Source organism: Rhinoderma darwinii, chromosome 2, assembly GCF_050947455.1.
Source record: "Rhinoderma darwinii isolate aRhiDar2 chromosome 2, aRhiDar2.hap1, whole genome shotgun sequence".
In the NCBI taxonomy this organism is placed as follows: Eukaryota; Metazoa; Chordata; class Amphibia; order Anura; family Rhinodermatidae; genus Rhinoderma; species Rhinoderma darwinii.
This window is the reverse complement of record NC_134688.1, coordinates 127,146,016-127,168,747: the sequence shown is the minus strand read 5'-3', so window position 1 is coordinate 127,168,747 and position 22,732 is coordinate 127,146,016. Positions and strand designations below refer to the sequence as shown.

Sequence of the window (22,732 nt, the reverse complement as noted above, 5' to 3'; positions counted from 1 at the left end):
TCTGCCTTAGCCAGGGTTTTTAAATGCAGGGCTAGGGCAGAAAACGGAATCTTTGCACAGGTAAAAGAAAAGCCTAGCTACCACTATAGCTGGTATTGGCCAAATCCTGCAACTTGCCCCCGGACTGGATAAACAAAAAGCGGGTTAAGTACCTTAACAAATCTATGAGAAATAGATCTGTCTAGATTGGTCTACTTATGCATCATTCTTCCTCGAGTATGCATCCTCTAGAGAGATAAAGAAAGCTACGCTGTGGTCGGTTAGTGACCCTCAAACATCCCCTTATCTATTATGACCCAGTTGAGGCGGTTGCTTTCAGAAGAATAAATGCCTTTTACTTTCAAAGTACAATTCAAAACTAGCAGAACAGCCAGTCTCGAGGGGAAGGCTCAAATTATCTAAATATTATTTTCCAGAACAGACAAGGCAAACTGAAAGATGAATAATTTGATTCTGGCATTAATGCAAATTCCTAAGACTTTGAGATTGATGGTTTCAGGTCATTTTTACACGGCATCATTTTTCTGCCTCTAATCAGGTTTCCTCATAGAACAAACATGTAAGAATATGTTGAAGCATCCTTTGGCTTAATTATGGAACTACTACTCTATTCAAGTGGCTGATACTATCTTTTGATTTCTTCAATAATATATTATCAGAATAAAGTTTACTTCTCACTGAACCCTCAAAAAATACAATTCTATATTCAGATTTGGCAGCATAGTCCAAACCTCGTCAGAGCCAAAAAGATAAAACCAAAATATACATATTTCATGCTTTATCATAGCTCCTACAGAGCTGTTTTGGAGGACATGATATGGATATATGTCCTTCCTTACCTTTCTTCTTATCTCAACATATTCTGAAATGTGTGGTGTGAGATGACCTACTTTAAAAAAACGAACAGAAAAAAACCAGACAAGATTTCGCAATAATATGTCACGCGATGTGTATGCTACACATATCTATGTGTGGCCACCCACTGGTTGCTACGTGAATTGCAGCCTGTCAAGGGTTTTGCTAGCCTGTCGTGATATTGTATTGAAACGGTTTCTTCAAAAATTTGGAGTCCTTAACCAGATTCAAGCAAAGGCATGGAAGACACAGCTGTACCTGCAAAACTGAGATGAAGGGAACATGTTGGTCATCAATGATTTTTGTTCCCCGATTAACAAAATAGTGGCTATGTAGGGTCAAAGTATTGAAAATAGATCTTGTACAGACAGTATTTTGTTAATCTTCAAAGGAGGTTCACTGGTAGCCATCTTGCTCTCCCCATGTCAATTCTGTAGGTTTTGGAACAGCTAAAACAGCTCTCCGGTATGAAGACCCAACCAAAATGTACTCCTTATCTTCACTACCCAGACTCTCTAAGGGGCTGTGACCACAGGGAATAAATAAGGTAAACCTTTATAATCTGGGTTTACTAATAGACTAAGGAATGTCTAGCCTGTTCAGGGATTTTCTTCTTGACATTTCTACTTTGGTGGCTGTTAAAATGGTCAGTTAGCTCTGTACACTGTTATAATAGCGGACATGCTGTGTATAAGAAATGTTAAATTATTGTCTAGGATTAAGTGATGAATATAGAATTTATATGAACACTTGGTTGCAAGAAAATTTGTATTGAGCTATGAGACAAGTTGCCGATCACTACTTCATATTGGAGACACAATGGTTGTGCAGGTGTGAAAATGAAAGAACACTACAAATGACCGAATTCCCAGATTTCCACATCTGTCTAGAAGTGTTTCTGAGACTATCCTTGTATTGCTATACGTCCTAAATAAGAACTTTTACAACCTCTAGTGAAATGTACACATTATAATGACACAAGAACAAAGTCTTGTAGACATCATATGACAACGTTGTATTTTCATAAAATGTCCAGCTGGAATATTTTAAGCCTTTTTTCCCACAGACGTCAAATTATTGGGATTAAGCCAAATCCATTTCTTGGAGCTTTATTTTATTGTTATATCGTTAAACATCTGTTATTGAACTTTGCACTGACAGATATTTCCACTACAAAGATTTTACTAACAGGAAACTGTCATAATATAAAATGGTTTACAATTTCATGTGTTTTTTTAATTAGACATTCATGCTATGTTATTATATTTTGGGCACTTTTTATGCATAAAGGAAAGTGAGGGGTCAGATGTTTCCGTTTCATCAAGTTGTAGAACAACTCACAATTTTGAGACTTCTTTTCAGCGTACGGTCTAAAAATAGTTTTAGTGTCCTAATGGTCACATCCAAAATCAACAACCAAAAAGTTGAAATAAACTTTGTTGTGCATAGTATTCTACTATACCACTAGCTGAAGAACACAACTCTAATTTGTTCTTATGCTCAAGCTCAGTTTCTAGAGAGATACTGCAATGTGATATATATTGTAAACTTCAAACATAGACTTATAAATCAATAGAGCCCTTAACTACTTTATACTGCCAGTCAGATGCTTTTTAGTCTTATTAATGTAAAAGCAAAGCATCTAAAAGCTTGTTCCAGAAATTGCATTCACAGCATTATTATATTGATCTAACGTCAGCAGGGAAATTAAAACTCTGCTATCAGAACGTTCAAGGCCTTGTGAATGTAGTTCAGAAGATCTTTACCTTTTTGAGAGGCAGCACACAAACAATTATCTATATCAAAAGCAGTGGTAAGGTTTTAAATACATGTATTGTTTTTACATTTCAATATAGGAAAAAAATATACCAATTTGGTTTCCAATCTATTTTCCCCATTTGCATACGCAATGTCAAAATATATATTTTTTTAACTACTAATACATCTGATCCTGTCGGTATGTGTGTGAAAGCATTTGTTTTGGCCAAATGTTGGGAATTTGGAGCATCCCCTTTATGACTATGCAATTCATTTGAGTCTTTTATATGTGGCTATGACCTGTTCCTCTAATGGATGTATTTGAGAGGGTCACTGTGCACTATTATAACTAAGCTACAGTACCGAAGGTCTTTATGTTATTAAGCTCGCACATCATTTGAACGTCACTTGACTCAGTCTCTCACACATAAATGACTTACCTTTATTTCGCCGTCCATCTTGATTTGGGCCCATTTCAATTACAATTACTTACCCCAAAACTTAGAAAAGGAACGAAAGAGGTACTTACATTGAGTAAGAATTCCTAGGAGTTCTGTTTTATAGATCTCCTTAGCTTCTTCCATCTTTTCCTCGTGTGTCACCTTCTCATTCATCAATCGTCGAATATGACTGTTTGCTGACTGGACCATGGAGTAGAACTGGTTTGCCGACCTTCGATTCACTTCTCCTCTCTCTATCCAAGTTAAGAGAACAGTAATGGCTTCTGTGAACTTGTTGTCATCTGGAAGAGAAGGAAATACATAGATGCTTGACCTAAAAGTGAACCAACCTTGCTTATCTTCATTCGATCTTATGTGGGACAGCTGTTCAATAAAATTCGTATGGACTGTCAATGTGTAGGACACCAAGAAAAAACCAACTATCCATCCACTGCATTTGTATCTCTATTCAGCCCATCCATCTCACACACCAACCATCTTTAATATTTTTCTACGGTATCTTGCTACCCACCTATCTCCACATATATGTACAGCATGTTAGTTCAATTGTATATAAAATATCAAATGTTCTTATGTACTTTATATATGTACTTATGTACTTTAATGTAGTAAACTAATTTATAAAGAATCATAATCATAGACTATTCAAAAAATCATTGCATCATATTCACCTTACACTAGGGTAACAACAGATGACCAATAACACTCAAATATAACATTGCAAATTAAATAGAACATGCACTATTCATGGTGTAACATTGAAGCTGCACTGCTGCCAATATTTCTAATTTTAAAAAAAGAATCCCTCGTGAATATACTGCATTTAAGCTGTGCTAAATTGTATGATGATTGTGTTCAGCCGTTTTAGTTCTAGCTGTTTTTGGGTAAGACGGGTGACTACGAAAATAATCGTCCAGCTGTGCAGATTCCTAAATGACAAATCTGCATATTTATACAGCTATTATTGGTTGTTAAGTAGGCAAATTTGGCTTTCAGGTGTCAAGGAAAGCGGAGTGATGAAACCTATGCAAACTGCAATTGCTGCCATGCAAAGTTGGTACTTTTAGAAAATAGCAAGGTAAGAAACCGATATAACTGAAAAACATCCAAATATATATATTTTTTTATCAGCGAACCATAAGAGTACAATGAAATGACCAGAATTTTGGGGCGAGTTTGGCAGAAATGCTGTATAAGTAAAGAAACTAAAAGAATATTTGTAGTACCCTAAAATCCGTTAAAATTTGGTCTCTGGTGTCACATACATTTTGTGGTTTTCCATTTTTCATTTTTATTCCTCCCCTCCTTCCAAAAGCCATCACTTTTTATTTTTCTGTCGACACAGCTGTACGAGAGCATATGCTTAGTGGGTCGAGATGTAGTTTTCAATGGCACCATTTTTAAAAAAAAAATATTTAACTTTTTTCGTACATTACTATAAAAAAAAACCCTCTCTTTACAATTTAGTCTCCCTAAGCGATTTAAAAAAAGCGATCATTTGATTGCTGGTTCAATAGACTGACATACCCATGTATTGCAGTTTGTTATTTTTATTGGCTCCTATTAAGCACTGCCTCTAATTGGGCTTTATAGCAACGCAAAAATGGCAGACCTGGGAGCATTTATTAGGCCCCCAGGCTGCCATGACAACCATCGACATCCTGCGATCGCGCCGCAGGTTGCCGGGTTGATTAGTTGACGAGGGGGCCCCGCTCTGGTTTTGATGCTGTGGTCGCTATTGATCACTGCATCAACGTGGTTAAACGGCCAGGATTTAAGTTATTTCCGACCCCGGCCGATACAGCGAAGTTCTCAGCTGTAACATACAACCGACACCTGTTGGTTAAATTATCGTTTACTAATCAAAGTGGACAGGTTTAGAAATAAAGAAATTAAATCATAAAAGCTATCATTTTATCATTTTTAATGACCAAGAAAACCATTTCATAATTTGTGATGCCAGAGAACGCTCACATATTTCCCGAATGCTGCGCAGCTTTTTCTTTCATTATTTTATTGTAAAAATAGTAAAAACTATTTCTATTTCAATCATGTTTTATTCCAACATTGTTGGTAACTAACAAGACTTGAGAAAATGTTACTTTCACTGGAAAAAAAAAAAAACTAAAGAATAAAGTGAATTAAACATGTGTATTGCGGTTTTACAAAAGAGCTGGGATGAAATGTTGCAGTTTGATATACATAAAAAAACAGTTTATTCTTGGAATGCCCTGCAAATTTACTAACAGTCAGTCACCTTTTGATGTAGATGAAAATATTTGTTTTCCTTTTGTTCTTATCATGGCTTGAACACTGCCAGTCTGGAACAATACGCTTATAATGTGAATCCAACAGCTGCTACATAATCTGGCACATACATGGGACTCCTAATTAATTTAACCAAAACTAGGAAAAAACCCTTTCTCCTGAAATCTACTTGGGCTATAAAATCCAGCATAAGCTCCCTACAGGGAGTCACTAACCTTCTTAAAGTAGGGAAAGTAGGAATCTGAACAACATGAACAGAAGCAAAGTAAGTTTAACATTTCCGATGGCAAAATTGTCAAATGAATGACCTGGGAATACTGGGACGTAGCTCATTTATTGTATAGCATGGCCATAAAAATGTGAGGATAATTGTATTTAGCCAAGTTCACTGAAATGTATATATCAATTTGAGGCTTTGAGACATATCCATGCTACAGGGTAGAAGGATTAACCGTACAGTGAGAACTGTATTTAAAACATACGATCACCTTTGAAGAATGTTTTTACAAAAAATATATAACTGCATTACATATTGTGTACTGATCCAGAGTTAGAACCTGTAGTATACTCCAGAGCTGTGTTCACAATTCTGCTGATTACGATCGGAAACTGTCGACAAGTCCTATCCCTTTTAGCTGAGCTCCTGTCATGCAGTGGGACAGTCAGTTTTTCGATTAGATCACTGTACAGTGGCTGGTACAAGGACTACATACCCCAGAACGCAATCACTATAGCAAGTTTGTACAGACTAACTCTGCGTGAAATCTTGGGAGAAAATTACAGTGATAATCTTGGACAATTTTAAATGAAGACTAGCGCTGCCTTTTATCTTATTTTCTTAAGTTCCACATTTTATTCACACACTGTCAGGCAGGGGATGAGAGAGAGAAAAAAACAGGGCTAGACATAATACGTCGCACCCTGACCACTAGTTACAAACAATTGGTGGATGGAAGTGGTCACCATGAATTTCCGAGTCTACACACGACAAATGAGAGGTAAAAAAAAACAACTGTGTTTCACCTTTTAAAGAGTTATGCTAAATACCTGTCATTCTTTGGGATATGAACATCTCACTTGAAAACAAGTTATAGTATCAATGGGACATTAACATAAATGTTCTACTTCTTTAAGAAAACTTTATTCCCAGCAGGCTGTATTCAAATCTTAAATACTTCTTAAAATGATAATTCTTGCAGCCTAAATTGTAAATGCATTGAATCTATGTATAAACATTTGTATAAATAGATCACTGAAGAACATGATGTTACACAGATAACCTCAAAAAATCTCCTAGGGCTTTCCTGCAGAACGGGGAAGATTAAAGAAAGCTGTACAGTCAACGGAGATAATCAGGACTAAAAGTAGATATTATTATTATTATTTGTGAAATGTACTTTGTGAGGCATGCACATCTCTTGCCAAATGAAAAAACACAAGGGGAATGAGCAAGTCAAGAGATGCTAAGGGCAAGGAAAAAACTGCTCATAACTTAATAAATGTATACTACAAGAGAGCACGGCTTAGGTCCTTCTCCTGGGAAGAGCTGTATAAATATGGTGTAAACTGCGGAGATGGGGCTTTTAGGTCATCTAAGTTCATATACACAAATAATATTTCAAGCGTCAGCAGCTTTATATTAAATAGGCTTGAAAGTGTGTGACTTGTACTTTTTGGGTATGTGGTAAGTTTAAATTCTTTGAGAGTAGGAATTTAGGAGTTATCCATAACCAATAAGAAGGTCGATAGGATCCATCTTGCAATAAGAATTTTTTAGCCAACAGGACGCATAACTATAAGGACAGTTTGCAAGGGGAATACCATAGCACAGAGTAGTTCCAGTCACTACATTGCTCGAAAACTGGATTGGGGCTGCTGTCTAAAGTGAACAATTCTAATCAAAGAAGTAAAAAATAAAATTTTAAAGGGGTGAACCCAAGGAGATATTAGAAAATAAATTGTATTCCTCTAAGCATTTTAACATTTTGGTTTGTCATCCCACAATTGTCTTCTAGTTCAGTGTTTCCCAAACTGCGGGACACAACCCCCTGGGGGGTCATGTTGAGACCTCCAGAGGGTCGTGAGCCACTTACCGATGGCCCCGGGCCCACTGAGACGGTGGGGCCTAGGCCCAGCTACTCAGCGGTGGCATGTCCGGGTATCAACTGGATCAGCATCCTCAGGGCGCAGATACAGTTGAATCCAATGCTGGAGCAGGGTGCTGAGGACTCCTTGCTCCAGCATTCACTGTGTAATGCTGGCCGTGAGCAGCTCAGCGCAGACAGGTACGATGTAGTGACATCATCGCGCCTGTCTGTGCCGAGCCACACGCGGGACAGACCGGAGAGAGACTCCTCCACTCGTCGTGGGAACTGGAATAGGTGAGAAATTTGAATTATTATTTTTATAAGGCACTATGGGTGCATTATACTGGGTATAGGGGGCAGATATGGGGGTATTATACTGTGTGGGGAAAGCTATAGGGGCAGTATAATACATGTGGCAGCTATGGGGTCATTATACTGTGTGGGGGCAGCTATGGTGGCATTATTCTTTGTCTGGTGGAAGCTATAAGGGCATTATACTGTGTGGAGGCCACTAAGGGGTCATTATACTGTGTGGGGTGCCCAGATGTTTTTCACCCCCCTGTGTTAAATCCCTAGTTACGCCTCTGATGGCCACTGATGGATGGGTCAGGTCACATAACCCACCATCAGCGGTCATAGTTAGGCCTCAGCAAAGCACAGCAGCAGGATACCTTGAGCCCGCCCCCTCTCCCGTCTGCACAATTGTTGTTGTTTTTGATGTTACAGGGACTTATTTTTCTAATGGCACTAAGTACCAACATCTAGCCATAAATTATGTTGACATACGTCAGACGAAATGGGGGTAAGTACAGTAGTGGGGGGTCCCAAACAAAGGTCTCGGCAAAAAGTGTGTCCCGGCCTCAGAAAGTTTGCAAGCTAATTTACATGAGGAACTCCTGAATGTCAACATATTCTTCAGCTAGTACAATATTGTACATATACAGTAACATGCAAAAGTTTTAGGCAGTTGTAGAAAATGCTGCAAAGTAAGAATGCTTTCAAAAATGGAAGTGTTAATAGTTTTTTTTTTTTATCAATTAACAAAATGCAAAGTGAATGAACAGAAGAGAATTCTAAATCAAATCAATATTTGGTGTTACCATTTGCCTTCAAAACAGCATCAATTATCATAGGTACATTTGCACACAGTTTTTGAATGAACTCGGCAGGGAGGTTTTTCCAAACATCTTGGAGAACTAACCACAGATCTTCTGTAGATGTAGGCTTCCTCAAATCCGTCTGTCGCTTCATATAATCCCAGATGGACTCGATGTTGAGAGCAGGGCTCTGTGGGGCCATATCATCACTTCCAGGGCTCCTTGTTCTGCTTTACGCTAAAGATAGTTCTTAATGGCATTGGCTGTATGTTTGGGGTCGTGGTTCTGCTGCAGAATAAATTTGGAGCCAATCAGATACCTCCCTGATGGTATTGTATGATGAATAAGGATCTGTCTGTATTTCTCAGAATTGAGAACACCATTAATCCCTACCAAATCCACAACTCCATCCACTGAAATGCAGCCCCAAGCTTGCAAGAAACCTCCTACATGCTTCACTGTTGCCTGCATACACTCATTATTGTACCACTCTTCAGCGAACAAACTGCCTTCTGTTACAGCCAAATATTTCAAATATTGATTTATCAGAGCACCTGCTGCCATTTTTCTGCACCACAGTTCCTATGTCTTCATGCATAGTTGACTCATTTGGCTTTCTTTCCACGTTGAAGGTATGGCTTTTTGGACGCATTTCTTCCATAAATACCACGTCTGGCTAAACTTCTCAAAACAGTAGATGGGTGTACCTGGGTCCCACTGGTTTCTGCCAATTCTGAGTTGATGGCACTGCAGGACATCTTACGATTTCGAAGGGAAGTAAGCAAGATGTGTCTTTGATCTTCTGCACTAAGTTTCCTTGGCCGACCAATGCTTCTGGTTCTCAATGTTGCCCGTTTATTTGTCATTCTTCAAAAGACATTGAACAGCACATCTTGAAACCCCAGTCTGCTTTGAAATCTTTGCCTGGGAGTGACCTTGCTGATGCAATATAACTACCTTGGGTCTTGTTAGAGTGCTCAGTCTCACCATGGTGGACCTGTGACATGAAACGGTCTCCCAGAACCTCACCTTTGTAGCTGTTTGGCTGTTCTTTACCCAGTTTTAAGCCTCCTACACAGCTGTTTCTGTTACAGTTAATAACCGTGTTTCGACCTACATATGAAAATGATGATCAATATCACCTGTTTGGTATAATTGGTTAATAATACACCTGACTATAATCCTACAAAATCCATGACTTTGTGCAAGTGTATCTCAGAGAATTGATGCTGTTTTTAAGGATAAGGGTGGTCACACCAAATATTTATTATATTTAGATTTATCTTCTCTTTATTCACTTTGTATTTTGTTAATTGATAAAATAAAACTTTGCAGCATTTTTCCACAACTGCCTAAAACTTTTGCACAGCAAAATATAATCTTTATTGTTACATAGCTACAATAACAGACATACAACATCTCTAAACAGTGGAATCCATGTCCTGATTTCTGCAGTAAACCTCCATTACAAATGTTTCTAATAATTCCGGCAAAACCCATTTTTTACATCCTAATAGCCTACAAATTTTGGCTAGGACTTTTTCAAAGCAGATACAATTTGTCCCTAGGGGAAGAGCTATTAATTCTTAATTTCTCAAAATGACAATTTGTACAGCAAAATCCATCAGCAAAAACTTGATGATGCCCGAGCCTCATCAGTGTTTGAAAACTATGCCAAAATATTGCTCAATTTATCTTTAATATTATACTGGTTTAGGGGAATAATGAAAGGAGTTGTCTGAAAAAACAAAACAAAAAAAAACAACACAAAACCAGCAGCTGATATAATAACCCCTCCCCCCCCCCTAAAATAACTCACATTTCAGGCACATGAATGCTGCAACCAATCACTGGCCTCAGCAGCCATGTGCCATACTTACTGACATCACGGCTGCATCCATTGATCTCGTAATCGCCCCTGGAATTTGAACAATGACTGGTGGGGGAGCACGGGAGCATCAGCGCTGGTAAAGGATTGAACAGATGAATATTGTGTTTTGGTTTTTAATACAATTACTGTGCAAATGTAGTGAAGGGCCCAGTGCAGGACGGAGCAGCATTTAAACAGCTTTCCTGTCAGTACCTTATAAATAACTGGAGGAACGTCACACAGTTTGAGAATCACTAGCCCAAATATAAAAAAAGTCCATAAGTGGAGTTCTTATATTCTTTCTGAATGTTCTTGGTCTACAAGTTGGTTGATTTCCAAAGTGGCATCCCCTAAATGCAGCCATTACAGTGACCATTACAGTGTCAGCTTTCCATAGACACCGAATAGCATAAAAGAACATCCTTTCTTTTTTTTAGAACTCCTACCCTCCCCCTACTACTAAACTTCCAGTATTTCTGACCTTATGGCATTCTATTTGTGTACCAGGAAGCACAGGATGAACACACATCAGCCTTGAATTAAAATGGTAACATTGACAATTTTTTTAAAAATAAATCTTAATTCTAAAAAGTAAGCTATGCCGCATATGTAACTGCAAACTGTGGGATCTTCTGGGAAGACAGCAGCTATTTATAGAATATTTTTTGTAAAGGGTCCATCAGTGGCGCTATTATGGTCAGGGATAATTCATAATGCGGCGCAATGTTCGCTCTCATTTACACTGAACTTAATGATAAACAGTAAACATGTTTTTTATTCCATGTCCCAGCCTTAAAATTGTGCGCCAAAGGTGCAGGCAATAGAAACACAGGTACTTACCTTTCAGCTTGTCAGCAAGCACCGTGGCTTCATGTTCAGAATAATGCATGATCGCTGGCGGTGATGGAGGCCGTAGCTGGTCAACTTCTAGTTTGCGCCGATGACGCTCTTCCCTTGCAAACATTCTCTGTTTGCACTCCCATTCATAAAAATCATCTCTTGCTTGGGCAAAATCTACATGCAAGCGACCAGAGTCCTTTTTATCTGTGCTGGATCCCAGTCGCATTCTGTAACCTTCAAACAGCAAATTTCACAGTTACAATGACATAACTAAGCTGGTTTAATGTATCGCATAACACAATTACAATACATGTTTAGATAAGTTACAACGCTTTGGACAAATGAGTTACCAACATTTCCCACCAATGAACAATGACCATTTCGGCCATATTGGCCTTTATCAAGCATTTATGCGCCAAAAAGCCACACACTGAGTGATAAAACGATCATCCATTGCTATATTTAGTCGAGTGCTGCCTTTTTTTTTCTACTTGATTCTCAAAATGTAATTGCAGCTGCCAATTCAAGGCCGGGACAACTGCAATAAGAATTGTCCACGTTGGAAAACGAAAATTATCACTACACCAGAGTACAGTACATTTCTCAATATCCTGTAGGAATCCAATAACCACAAAAACTAGCCATCTTTATTTTTTATTGCATTTTTTTTAGATGAATTCACGAACGTCTTGGATTGTGTTAAGACGAAATAAAATGGAATCCTGAATGTACAACATGAGTGCTGCTGCTGCACATTTGATGCCGCTCTACCCTACAATGCCAGCGTCTATACAGTTTTCATTTGTGCCCTTAGTTATTGTGGCGACTGACCTTTCCATGCGACACTTCTGTTTTATTGCAGTGATCTAATAAATGGTGTTGGCTTGGAAACGAAAATACAAATAAATGGCGTTAAGACAAAATGTCGCTGCAAGGCCATCAGAACAGATTCTTCCAATATTTAGTGATACGACAAACAAATATTACACTTTACTGCCAGACCTGTTATTTTCTTTATGGAACTAGACAGACAGCTGTGAGGTCCCACAGGGAATAAATGCATTCTCCGAGAACGTGACCCAAGCGGCAGAAAGGACACCACAAATTTGTCTCTACAATGTGTTGCTTAAAAAATAGCAATAGGTTTGGAACAAAACTTAAATTTGTCATGACATCCTCTGCTCAATCAAGTGACAAGCCTGTCGGCATCCTAATGACAGTGTGACGGCGACTGACAGGACTAGGAGACTGGTATCAGATGAGACTGCACATGGTTTGATAACACACGCAAACTTGCTAACACTTCTAGAAACTTGCTGATAGGTTACTAATTGCATTTCTGCAGTCTCTATGGCAACCACACAATTCATTTTTTTACGGAACTTCATGGATTTTTTACACATTAAGAAATGTGTTTATTATTTGGCACATGAAACTTATGGAGAGATATCACTCCCTTTCCAGTCTACTCCACAGACCAGAGGAGGGCGGACATCCATGGTTCATAAGAATGTACAAATTACTGCATGGAAATTAGACAAGTTGCAAGTCAATAGGGAATGTATTGGTCTTTACCACCGTACAACCTGTGTGTGTGGGGTCTCAATAGTGCGCCTTGTGATCCGCAAAGCTCTAGAATCACAAAAAGTTAGGGAAGCGCGAAGGGTCAACCTAAGAATCTAAGAGACAAAAAGAAAAATCAATTGTACAGTTAAGCTGTACACCCAAAAAACGTGCTGGGATCGCCCCTTATTATCAAAAGACTGGGGGTGCATCAAGACCAACTTTACTACATGTGGTAGGCACGCACGTCTCTGCTATAGAGCAGGCAGGGTTTTACTGAAAGTGTGGCATGCAAACGAGCACTACTGGGTGGGCACTACTGGTGCCTGTCTCAAATCCAGTGAAACATCCTAAATAGGCCAAGCCGAAAATTTTGATTTGACTATACTAATCTTGACCAATCAGAATCCGATATGCCATGCCCCCATTATCTTTTTCTACATTTATCCCAATTTAGATGCTGGTATATTTTTCTCCAAACGTAAGCCTACGTGCCCAATACTTCTTGTACACATTAGATGAAGGTATCAGGAATTGGTTAGTTCTTGGATGTTAGGTTTGGACAACAGTAATTTATGCTAAATTTGCCATTCTCCCTCTCAGCTTGTGCTATTAATCAGATTTTTACAAAAGTAAATGGAGAACCTCTCTATAGGATATTTGCACCTTTAACACATTCCCGCAAATGGGCGTTACTGTTCGTCCTTTTTAGCGGTGCGTCCCCGCAAATGGGCATACAGTAACGCACTGAGGATAAAGCGGGCACAGGAGCGGTGATCGCTTCATCCTCAGCGGGTGACGGCTGTAATATACAGCCGACATCCCACTGCAACCGCAGCGATCACAGTTATCTCCAATCGCCACCGTTTAACCGCTTAAATGCCGCTGACAATAGCAACAGCGGCATTTAAGTGATTGACACAGAGGGAGGGGGCCCCACGCAAAAAATCCAGGGGGGGTGATGGTTGCTATGGAAACTAGCAACGGCTTCCTGGTTGGCCAGGTACGGAAACCTATTTGACAGAGTGACTGACTTGTAAAATGACAGTTACAATAAACTGCACTACATACATAGTATCAATATATAGACTCCAAACAAGTGTGTAATAAGGGCTGGGCACTGCAAATAACAGAACGTACCCCCCATGTCACAAAAGCAGCTCCATAACAAATTCACATACCATAAAGAAACAACCAGAGCTTATGACGCCAATGTATATATAAAAGTAGTAAATTTTATTAGACAAATAACATGGACAATTAAAATACAGAAAGATACAACTCTAGTGTGAATTGCGGAGACAATATCAATATTTGTTGCTAGCTCAAATATATGGGTGTACATATAAGTAACTAAAATGATCGAGACACTTTTGACACCAATATACCCTCCCTCATAGGAAGGAAAAGTTCTCTTAGAAGAAATAGCTGTGAAATACAGATCTAATAACTAGTGAATACCAGAAGAGGGTATAATCCAAGTGACATTGCTGTCAAACGAGTCATATGTCAAGTCATGAACTCACCCATAGATAGCAGCAAGAAATGGTAAGTGGTGTCAGCTCCGCTACATGAACCCCGACGCGCGTTTCGCCACGTATGCTTCCTCAGGGGGATGTGTAGTTATGTACGTCCTGTCGCTACCCTTTTATATTCCCTAAATGGTGTAGTTCGTTGGATGTGCCGCGGCGCATCTCCGCCGATGCAGCCGGAAACGAGGCATGCCCCACATCCGGCCCCAAGCGCGGCAGCACGTGCCCGGATTCCCGACGCGTCATGGGAGTTCCGGGCATGCGCAATGCGCTCATGAAGGCGGAGGGGGGATGCATCGGAGACAGCCGCCGCAGCGGACATGCGCACCACATCACAACAAAGGTTTGTGAGAACATCGGCCAGTGTGTTATGCAGAGATTATGTGCCCTATCATATATCATCACACTATACTGGGGCTATGTCGGGAAAGTTAACCCAGAGACCACAAGGTCCTGCTTTGCTCGCAACTATGGGACCAGCCTATCTATGGGGATTGTAGTTAGATGGTCACCCAATTTATAACCCTCTATGGGAAAATTAGTGTATGGTCTAGAGAGAATATATAATCATGATAATGAGTGCCTAAATTAAAAAATAAGTGAAAAAGTCTATCAGAGTCAGTGACAATTAAAGAAAGTGCCACAAATGATGAAATAAAGTGAAAGTACCAATAATATAAAAAGAGTGAAAGCTGAGAATTTATCGAAATAAATAAAACACTTTTTTTGTGTGTGTGCAAAGAAACACATAGAGATACAATGTGAAAAAAACATTACAACAGACATTTTAAGGGGTACATAATGACCCAAAATATATATATAAAGAAACCCCCCGTACACCCCCTAATAAAGGGGGAAAAAACGAGATACCTTTGGAACCATAAACACACAAAAGAAGGATTACAATAATGTAAAATTCTTAAATAAAACCCATGTGTGATTATCACATTAATTATATACTCAAGATTATATTTTTTATATACATTTTTATACACATACTCATAGACCAGAAATTCTCAAGATGATACCCAATGTGTACCAACCCCAAGACATCAAATTCCATAGTCAAATATACCATTTAAACATAGCCCAATTCTGACAAATATACTTTATATTATTGAAGCACACATAGTCCAGTTACTGTGTTTAATACAAAAATTCACTGCATTTCAGGCCGATCCCGGGAAAGATCATATAGGGTGCTTGATGTATCGCACATAGAACCTAATAGAGAGGACATTTAAAACACATAATTAGTACACAAAATATTAAAAAGCAAGAGAACGGTAGAGATCAAAATTACAGAAAAGGAACAAAACTGAGGTTCTCATTCAGTCCCTGTGGTTTCATGGATCCCAACATGACTATCCACTTACATTCTTTCTGTGCTAAAACCCTCTTCACATTGCCCCCCTGATGCCACCGTGAACTCGATCGATACCTCTAACTGAGAAAGTTCTGGGATTGCAGCCGTGATGTACCTTAAAATGTCTAGGTATAGTTTTTAATTGTGTCAAATCATCCACCTCACTGGCCCCCAAAATATCTCGTACGTGTTCTCTCGTACGGATTCTCAACTCACGAGAGGTAAGTCCTATGTATATCTTTGAGCAGCCACATGTGGCATAGTATACCACATGTGTCGTGCTACATGAGATATATTCACGGATATCAAACTGTCGTACTCCGTCCGCTGAGGAGAAGTTAGTGGCCCGACAGATGTTAACACAGGCTTTACATTTACCGCACGGGTAGCATCCCTTTCTCGGTCCACGGGAACCAAAAGGGGGTATCTGGTGTGGGACATAATGACTTTTTACAAGAAAGTCTTTGAGATTCCTAGCTCTTCTCGCTGTCATTAGAGGTCTATCAGACAGGTTTTGGGCCAATTGAGGTTCAGATATAAGGATGGGCCAGTGCTTCTCCAAAATAGTTCGCATCTTATTCCACTGCCCATTATACGTAGATATAAACCGTACCCCAGTTTCCTTGCTTTGTTGTTGTTTAAGTTTGAGTAGGTCAGAACGCGACGTCACTTTAGCTCTCCTATATCCAGATTTTATGACTCTGTTACTGTATCCTCTATCTCTGAATCTGTTCCTCAGATCTGCAGATTGTCGTTCGAATAGAGCATCAGAAGAGCAGATCCGCCTCATCCTGAGAAACTGCCCAACCGGGATGGCTTTAATGGTGGATGGAGTATGGGCTGATGAGGCATGCAGCAAGGAATTAACCGATGTAGATTTGCGATATACATCTGTGTGTAAGAAGCCCTGGGCATCAGAAAAAATCCGTATGTCCAGGAATTCTACTTGGTGGCAATGGTATTTATATGTCAACTTGATATTAAACGGATTCAGGTTAAGTTGCTGCATGAAACTCACCAGGCCAGACTCCGATCCCTGCCAAATAAAGAAAATATCATCGATGTACCTTAGCCACATCTGCACCTGGTCAGCAGCGTGGGCGCCGTCCCCAAGGAAAACCTGTCTCTCCCAAAGACCAAGAAACAGGTTTGCATAGGACGGCGCACACGCCGCCCCCATTGCCGTACCCTGCTTTTGTAAATAAAAGCAGTCCTTGAATACGAAAAGATTATGACTTAAAATAAATTGCAATAGTTCAAGGATAAAGTCACATAATTGGCCATCCCGGTTGCCGGTCCCCAGGAAGAAGCGGACCGCCTCCAGCCCATCTTGATGTCTAATACTCGTATAGAGTGATTCAATGTCTGCAGTCACAAGGAACATATCAGGTTCAATTTGGATCCCATTGACTCTGCCTAGGACATCCGTCGTGTCCTTAACATAAGATGGCAAATCATATACTAGGGATTTCAGATAATGATCGATAAATTTACATGCCGGATCGCATAGTCCATCTATCCCGGACACGATTGGGCGTCCCGGGGGGTCAATGGGATCCTTGTGGATCTTTGGTAAAAGATACAGAGTAGGGATTTTAGGGTCGTCAATAATTAGACCATCGCGTATTTTTTTGGGGATCGTGCCCTCATCAAAAGCTCTGTCCACAATTCTCCTCAATTTCTGAGAGAAAAGGTGGATTGGATTTGTAGGCATCTTCTCATATGTCGACCTATCACGTAGCTGCCTGAAGACCTCCTTCTCATATTTTACTGTTGGCCAAACTACAACATTTCCCCCCTTGTCCGCAGCCTTAAACACTACATCATCCAGGGCTTGAAGTTCTCTCAGTGCCTTTCTTTGGATGTGAGTGAGATTGTCCTTACTGTTCCTTGTTGATAATTTTTTAAAATCCTCCGTAACCATTTTTGTAAAAATTTCTACCTGTGGACATAAGGACAAGGGGGGAAATCTGGCAGATTTGGGCACAACAGCAGATGGAAACGTACCTTGTACTTCAGATGTTTGTTCATTTAGGAGATCTTCCAATGCTCGCAAAGCTTCCCTTTCAACTTGACTACTGAATTCATCAGATCCCCTATTATGTAACTTTTTTAGCACTACCTTTCTCGAAAAAAGGTGCAGGTCTTTTAGAGCTGTGAAAAAATTAAAAGAATTGGTGGGTGAAAAAGTCAGGCCCTTCCCTAGCACTTCACACTGGGCATCAGAGAGGGCATGTGAAGAAAGGTTTATTACCTCCAAATTATTCCTGGATTTTTTGTCACGTTGGTAATTGAATGTGTTCTTCCGTTTCGCCTGACGATCGAACTGCCATCTTGGTCCTTGTGGGCCTTGGGTGCTCTCTGTTTCTACCAAATTCCTACTAACTCTCCCTCTAGAGGGTTCCTCTATAGAGGTACGGGAAGAAGTAGATGATGATCTAGAGTGGGAGACAAAGCTCCCATTTCTAGGTCTCCCTCTCTCCCTGTGCCATTTATAGACCCGATGTTGCTGGTAGTCTTGGACATCACGTTGAAATTTGCCGGCCTTGACCGCACATATTTCTTTCTCCCATTTTATGAATTCTTTGTCTAAATCCTCCGATATTTTATCCAGTGCACCACTGGGTAATTCTGATCTAAGTATGGCCTGGAGCCCCTCTATTTCTTTTTCAATTTGTAACAAATTCTGTTGGTTAGAGAGAACTAGTAGTTCCATATATCCCCTCGAACATTTATCAGAGAGCTCCTCCCACTGTTGTTTAAAATTGGCATCGTTCATTTCAAACGAAGGAAAAACTTGGACTCGTAGGCCACGGGGAATAAGGTTCTTGGAAAGGTATTTCTCCAAGAAAGCCTTATTCCACCAGATCTTGGTTCTTTGGTGTAGTAATCCCTTCAGTTTCTTATTGATCTCTCTACAATCTCTCCCGTTCCCATCTAAAATCAAACTAGAGTCGTCTTTAAAAATTTCCTCTAACTGTGCAAGCCATGATTGCTCACGGGCCCTAAAGTCCATTTGATGTTGAGAGTCAGTAGCTGTGAACAACACAGAATAAATTAGAATCAATATATAGACTCCAAACAAGTGTGTAATAAGGGCTGGGCACTGCAAATAACAGAACGTACCCCCCATGTCACAAAAGCAGCTCCATAACAAATTCACATACCATAAAGAAACAACCAGAGCTTATGACGCCAATGTATATATAAAAGTAGTAAATTTTATTAGACAAATAACATGGACAATTAAAATACAGAAAGATACAACTCTAGTGTGAATTGCGGAGACAATATCAATATTTGTTGCTAGCTCAAATATATGGGTGTACATATAAGTAACTAAAATGATCGAGACACTTTTGACACCAATATACCCTCCCTCATAGGAAGGAAAAGTTCTCTTAGAAGAAATAGCTGTGAAATACAGATCTAATAACTAGTGAATACCAGAAGAGGGTATAATCCAAGTGACATTGCTGTCAAACGAGTCATATGTCAAGTCATGAACTCACCCATAGATAGCAGCAAGAAATGGTAAGTGGTGTCAGCTCCGCTACATGAACCCCGACGCGCGTTTCGCCACGTATGCTTCCTCAGGGGGATGTGTAGTTATGTACGTCCTGTCGCTACCCTTTTATATTCCCTAAATGGTGTAGTTCGTTGGATGTGCCGCGGCGCATCTCCGCCGATGCAGCCGGAAACGAGGCATGCCCCACATCCGGCCCCAAGCGCGGCAGCACGTGCTGCCGCGCTTGGGGCCGGATGTGGGGCATGCCTCGTTTCCGGCTGCATCGGCGGAGATGCGCCGCGGCACATCCAACGAACTACACCATTTAGGGAATATAAAAGGGTAGCGACAGGACGTACATAACTACACATCCCCCTGAGGAAGCATACGTGGCGAAACGCGCGTCGGGGTTCATGTAGCGGAGCTGACACCACTTACCATTTCTTGCTGCTATCTATGGGTGAGTTCATGACTTGACATATGACTCGTTTGACAGCAATGTCACTTGGATTATACCCTCTTCTGGTATTCACTAGTTATTAGATCTGTATTTCACAGCTATTTCTTCTAAGAGAACTTTTCCTTCCTATGAGGGAGGGTATATTGGTGTCAAAAGTGTCTCGATCATTTTAGTTACTTATATGTACACCCATATATTTGAGCTAGCAACAAATATTGATATTGTCTCCGCAATTCACACTAGAGTTGTATCTTTCTGTATTTTAATTGTCCATGTTATTTGTCTAATAAAATTTACTACTTTTATATATACATTGGCGTCATAAGCTCTGGTTGTTTCTTTATGGTATGTGAATTTGTTATGGAGCTGCTTTTGTGACATGGGGGGTACGTTCTGTTATTTGCAGTGCCCAGCCCTTATTACACACTTGTTTGGAGTCTATATATTGATTCTAATTTATTCTGTGTTGTTCACAGCTACTGACTCTCAACATCAAATGGACTTTAGGGCCCGTGAGCAATCATGGCTTGCACAGTTAGAGGAAATTTTTAAAGACGACTCTAGTTTGATTTTAGATGGGAACGGGAGAGATTGTAGAGAGATCAATAAGAAACTGAAGGGATTACTACACCAAAGAACCAAGATCTGGTGGAATAAGGCTTTCTTGGAGAAATACCTTTCCAAGAACCTTATTCCCCGTGGCCTACGAGTCCAAGTTTTTCCTTCGTTTGAAATGAACGATGCCAATTTTAAACAACAGTGGGAGGAGCTCTCTGATAAATGTTCGAGGGGATATATGGAACTACTAGTTCTCTCTAACCAACAGAATTTGTTACAAATTGAAAAAGAAATAGAGGGGCTCCAGGCCATACTTAGATCAGAATTACCCAGTGGTGCACTGGATAAAATATCGGAGGATTTAGACAAAGAATTCATAAAATGGGAGAAAGAAATATGTGCGGTCAAGGCCGGCAAATTTCAACGTGATGTCCAAGACTACCAGCAACATCGGGTCTATAAATGGCACAGGGAGAGAGGGAGACCTAGAAATGGGAGCTTTGTCTCCCACTCTAGATCATCATCTACTTCTTCCCGTACCTCTATAGAGGAACCCTCTAGAGGGAGAGTTAGTAGGAATTTGGTAGAAACAGAGAGCACCCAAGGCCCACAAGGACCAAGATGGCAGTTCGATCGTCAGGCGAAACGGAAGAACACATTCAATTACCAACGTGACAAAAAATCCAGGAATAATTTGGAGGTAATAAACCTTTCTTCACATGCCCTCTCTGATGCCCAGTGTGAAGTGCTAGGGAAGGGCCTGACTTTTTCACCCACCAATTCTTTTAATTTTTTCACAGCTCTAAAAGACCTGCACCTTTTTTCGAGAAAGGTAGTGCTAAAAAAGTTACATAATAGGGGATCTGATGAATTCAGTAGTCAAGTTGAAAGGGAAGCTTTGCGAGCATTGGAAGATCTCCTAAATGAACAAACATCTGAAGTACAAGGTACGTTTCCATCTGCTGTTGTGCCCAAATCTGCCAGATTTCCCCCCTTGTCCTTATGTCCACAGGTAGAAATTTTTACAAAAATGGTTACGGAGGATTTTAAAAAATTATCAACAAGGAACAGTAAGGACAATCTCACTCACATCCAAAGAAAGGCACTGAGAGAACTTCAAGCCCTGGATGATGTAGTGTTTAAGGCTGCGGACAAGGGGGGAAATGTTGTAGTTTGGCCAACAGTAAAATATGAGAAGGAGGTCTTCAGGCAGCTACGTGATAGGTCGACATATGAGAAGATGCCTACAAATCCAATCCACCTTTTCTCTCAGAAATTGAGGAGAATTGTGGACAGAGCTTTTGATGAGGGCACGATCCCCAAAAAAATACGCGATGGTCTAATTATTGACGACCCTAAAATCCCTACTCTGTATCTTTTACCAAAGATCCACAAGGATCCCATTGACCCCCCGGGACGCCCAATCGTGTCCGGGATAGATGGACTATGCGATCCGGCATGTAAATTTATCGATCATTATCTGAAATCCCTAGTATATGATTTGCCATCTTATGTTAAGGACACGACGGATGTCCTAGGCAGAGTCAATGGGATCCAAATTGAACCTGATATGTTCCTTGTGACTGCAGACATTGAATCACTCTATACGAGTATTAGACATCAAGATGGGCTGGAGGCGGTCCGCTTCTTCCTGGGGACCGGCAACCGGGATGGCCAATTATGTGACTTTATCCTTGAACTATTGCAATTTATTTTAAGTCATAATCTTTTCGTATTCAAGGACTGCTTTTATTTACAAAAGCAGGGTACGGCAATGGGGGCGGCGTGTGCGCCGTCCTATGCAAACCTGTTTCTTGGTCTTTGGGAGAGACAGGTTTTCCTTGGGGACGGCGCCCACGCTGCTGACCAGGTGCAGATGTGGCTAAGGTACATCGATGATATTTTCTTTATTTGGCAGGGATCGGAGTCTGGCCTGGTGAGTTTCATGCAGCAACTTAACCTGAATCCGTTTAATATCAAGTTGACATATAAATACCATTGCCACCAAGTAGAATTCCTGGACATACGGATTTTTTCTGATGCCCAGGGCTTCTTACACACAGATGTATATCGCAAATCTACATCGGTTAATTCCTTGCTGCATGCCTCATCAGCCCATACTCCATCCACCATTAAAGCCATCCCGGTTGGGCAGTTTCTCAGGATGAGGCGGATCTGCTCTTCTGATGCTCTATTCGAACGACAATCTGCAGATCTGAGGAACAGATTCAGAGATAGAGGATACAGTAACAGAGTCATAAAATCTGGATATAGGAGAGCTAAAGTGACGTCGCGTTCTGACCTACTCAAACTTAAACAACAACAAAGCAAGGAAACTGGGGTACGGTTTATATCTACGTATAATGGGCAGTGGAATAAGATGCGAACTATTTTGGAGAAGCACTGGCCCATCCTTATATCTGAACCTCAATTGGCCCAAAACCTGTCTGATAGACCTCTAATGACAGCGAGAAGAGCTAGGAATCTCAAAGACTTTCTTGTAAAAAGT

The 22,732-nt window shown here is 40.3% G+C and overlaps 1 protein-coding gene across 8 annotated transcripts in view; it reads right to left on the bottom strand.

Moving 5' to 3' along the window:
- The window catches only part of ENOX1 (ecto-NOX disulfide-thiol exchanger 1), a 686,747-nt gene that overhangs the window by 122,383 nt on the left and 541,632 nt on the right, over nt 1-22,732 (bottom strand). For all 8 annotated transcript variants that reach the window (XM_075852278.1, XM_075852272.1, XM_075852273.1 and 5 more), the window contains 2 exons: nt 11,237-11,470; nt 3,143-3,355 (listed from right to left, as the gene is read on the bottom strand). In XM_075852278.1, the coding sequence (XP_075708393.1) occupies nt 3,143-3,355; nt 11,237-11,470 (447 nt within the window). The remainder of the gene's footprint in view (nt 1-3,142; nt 3,356-11,236; nt 11,471-22,732) is intronic.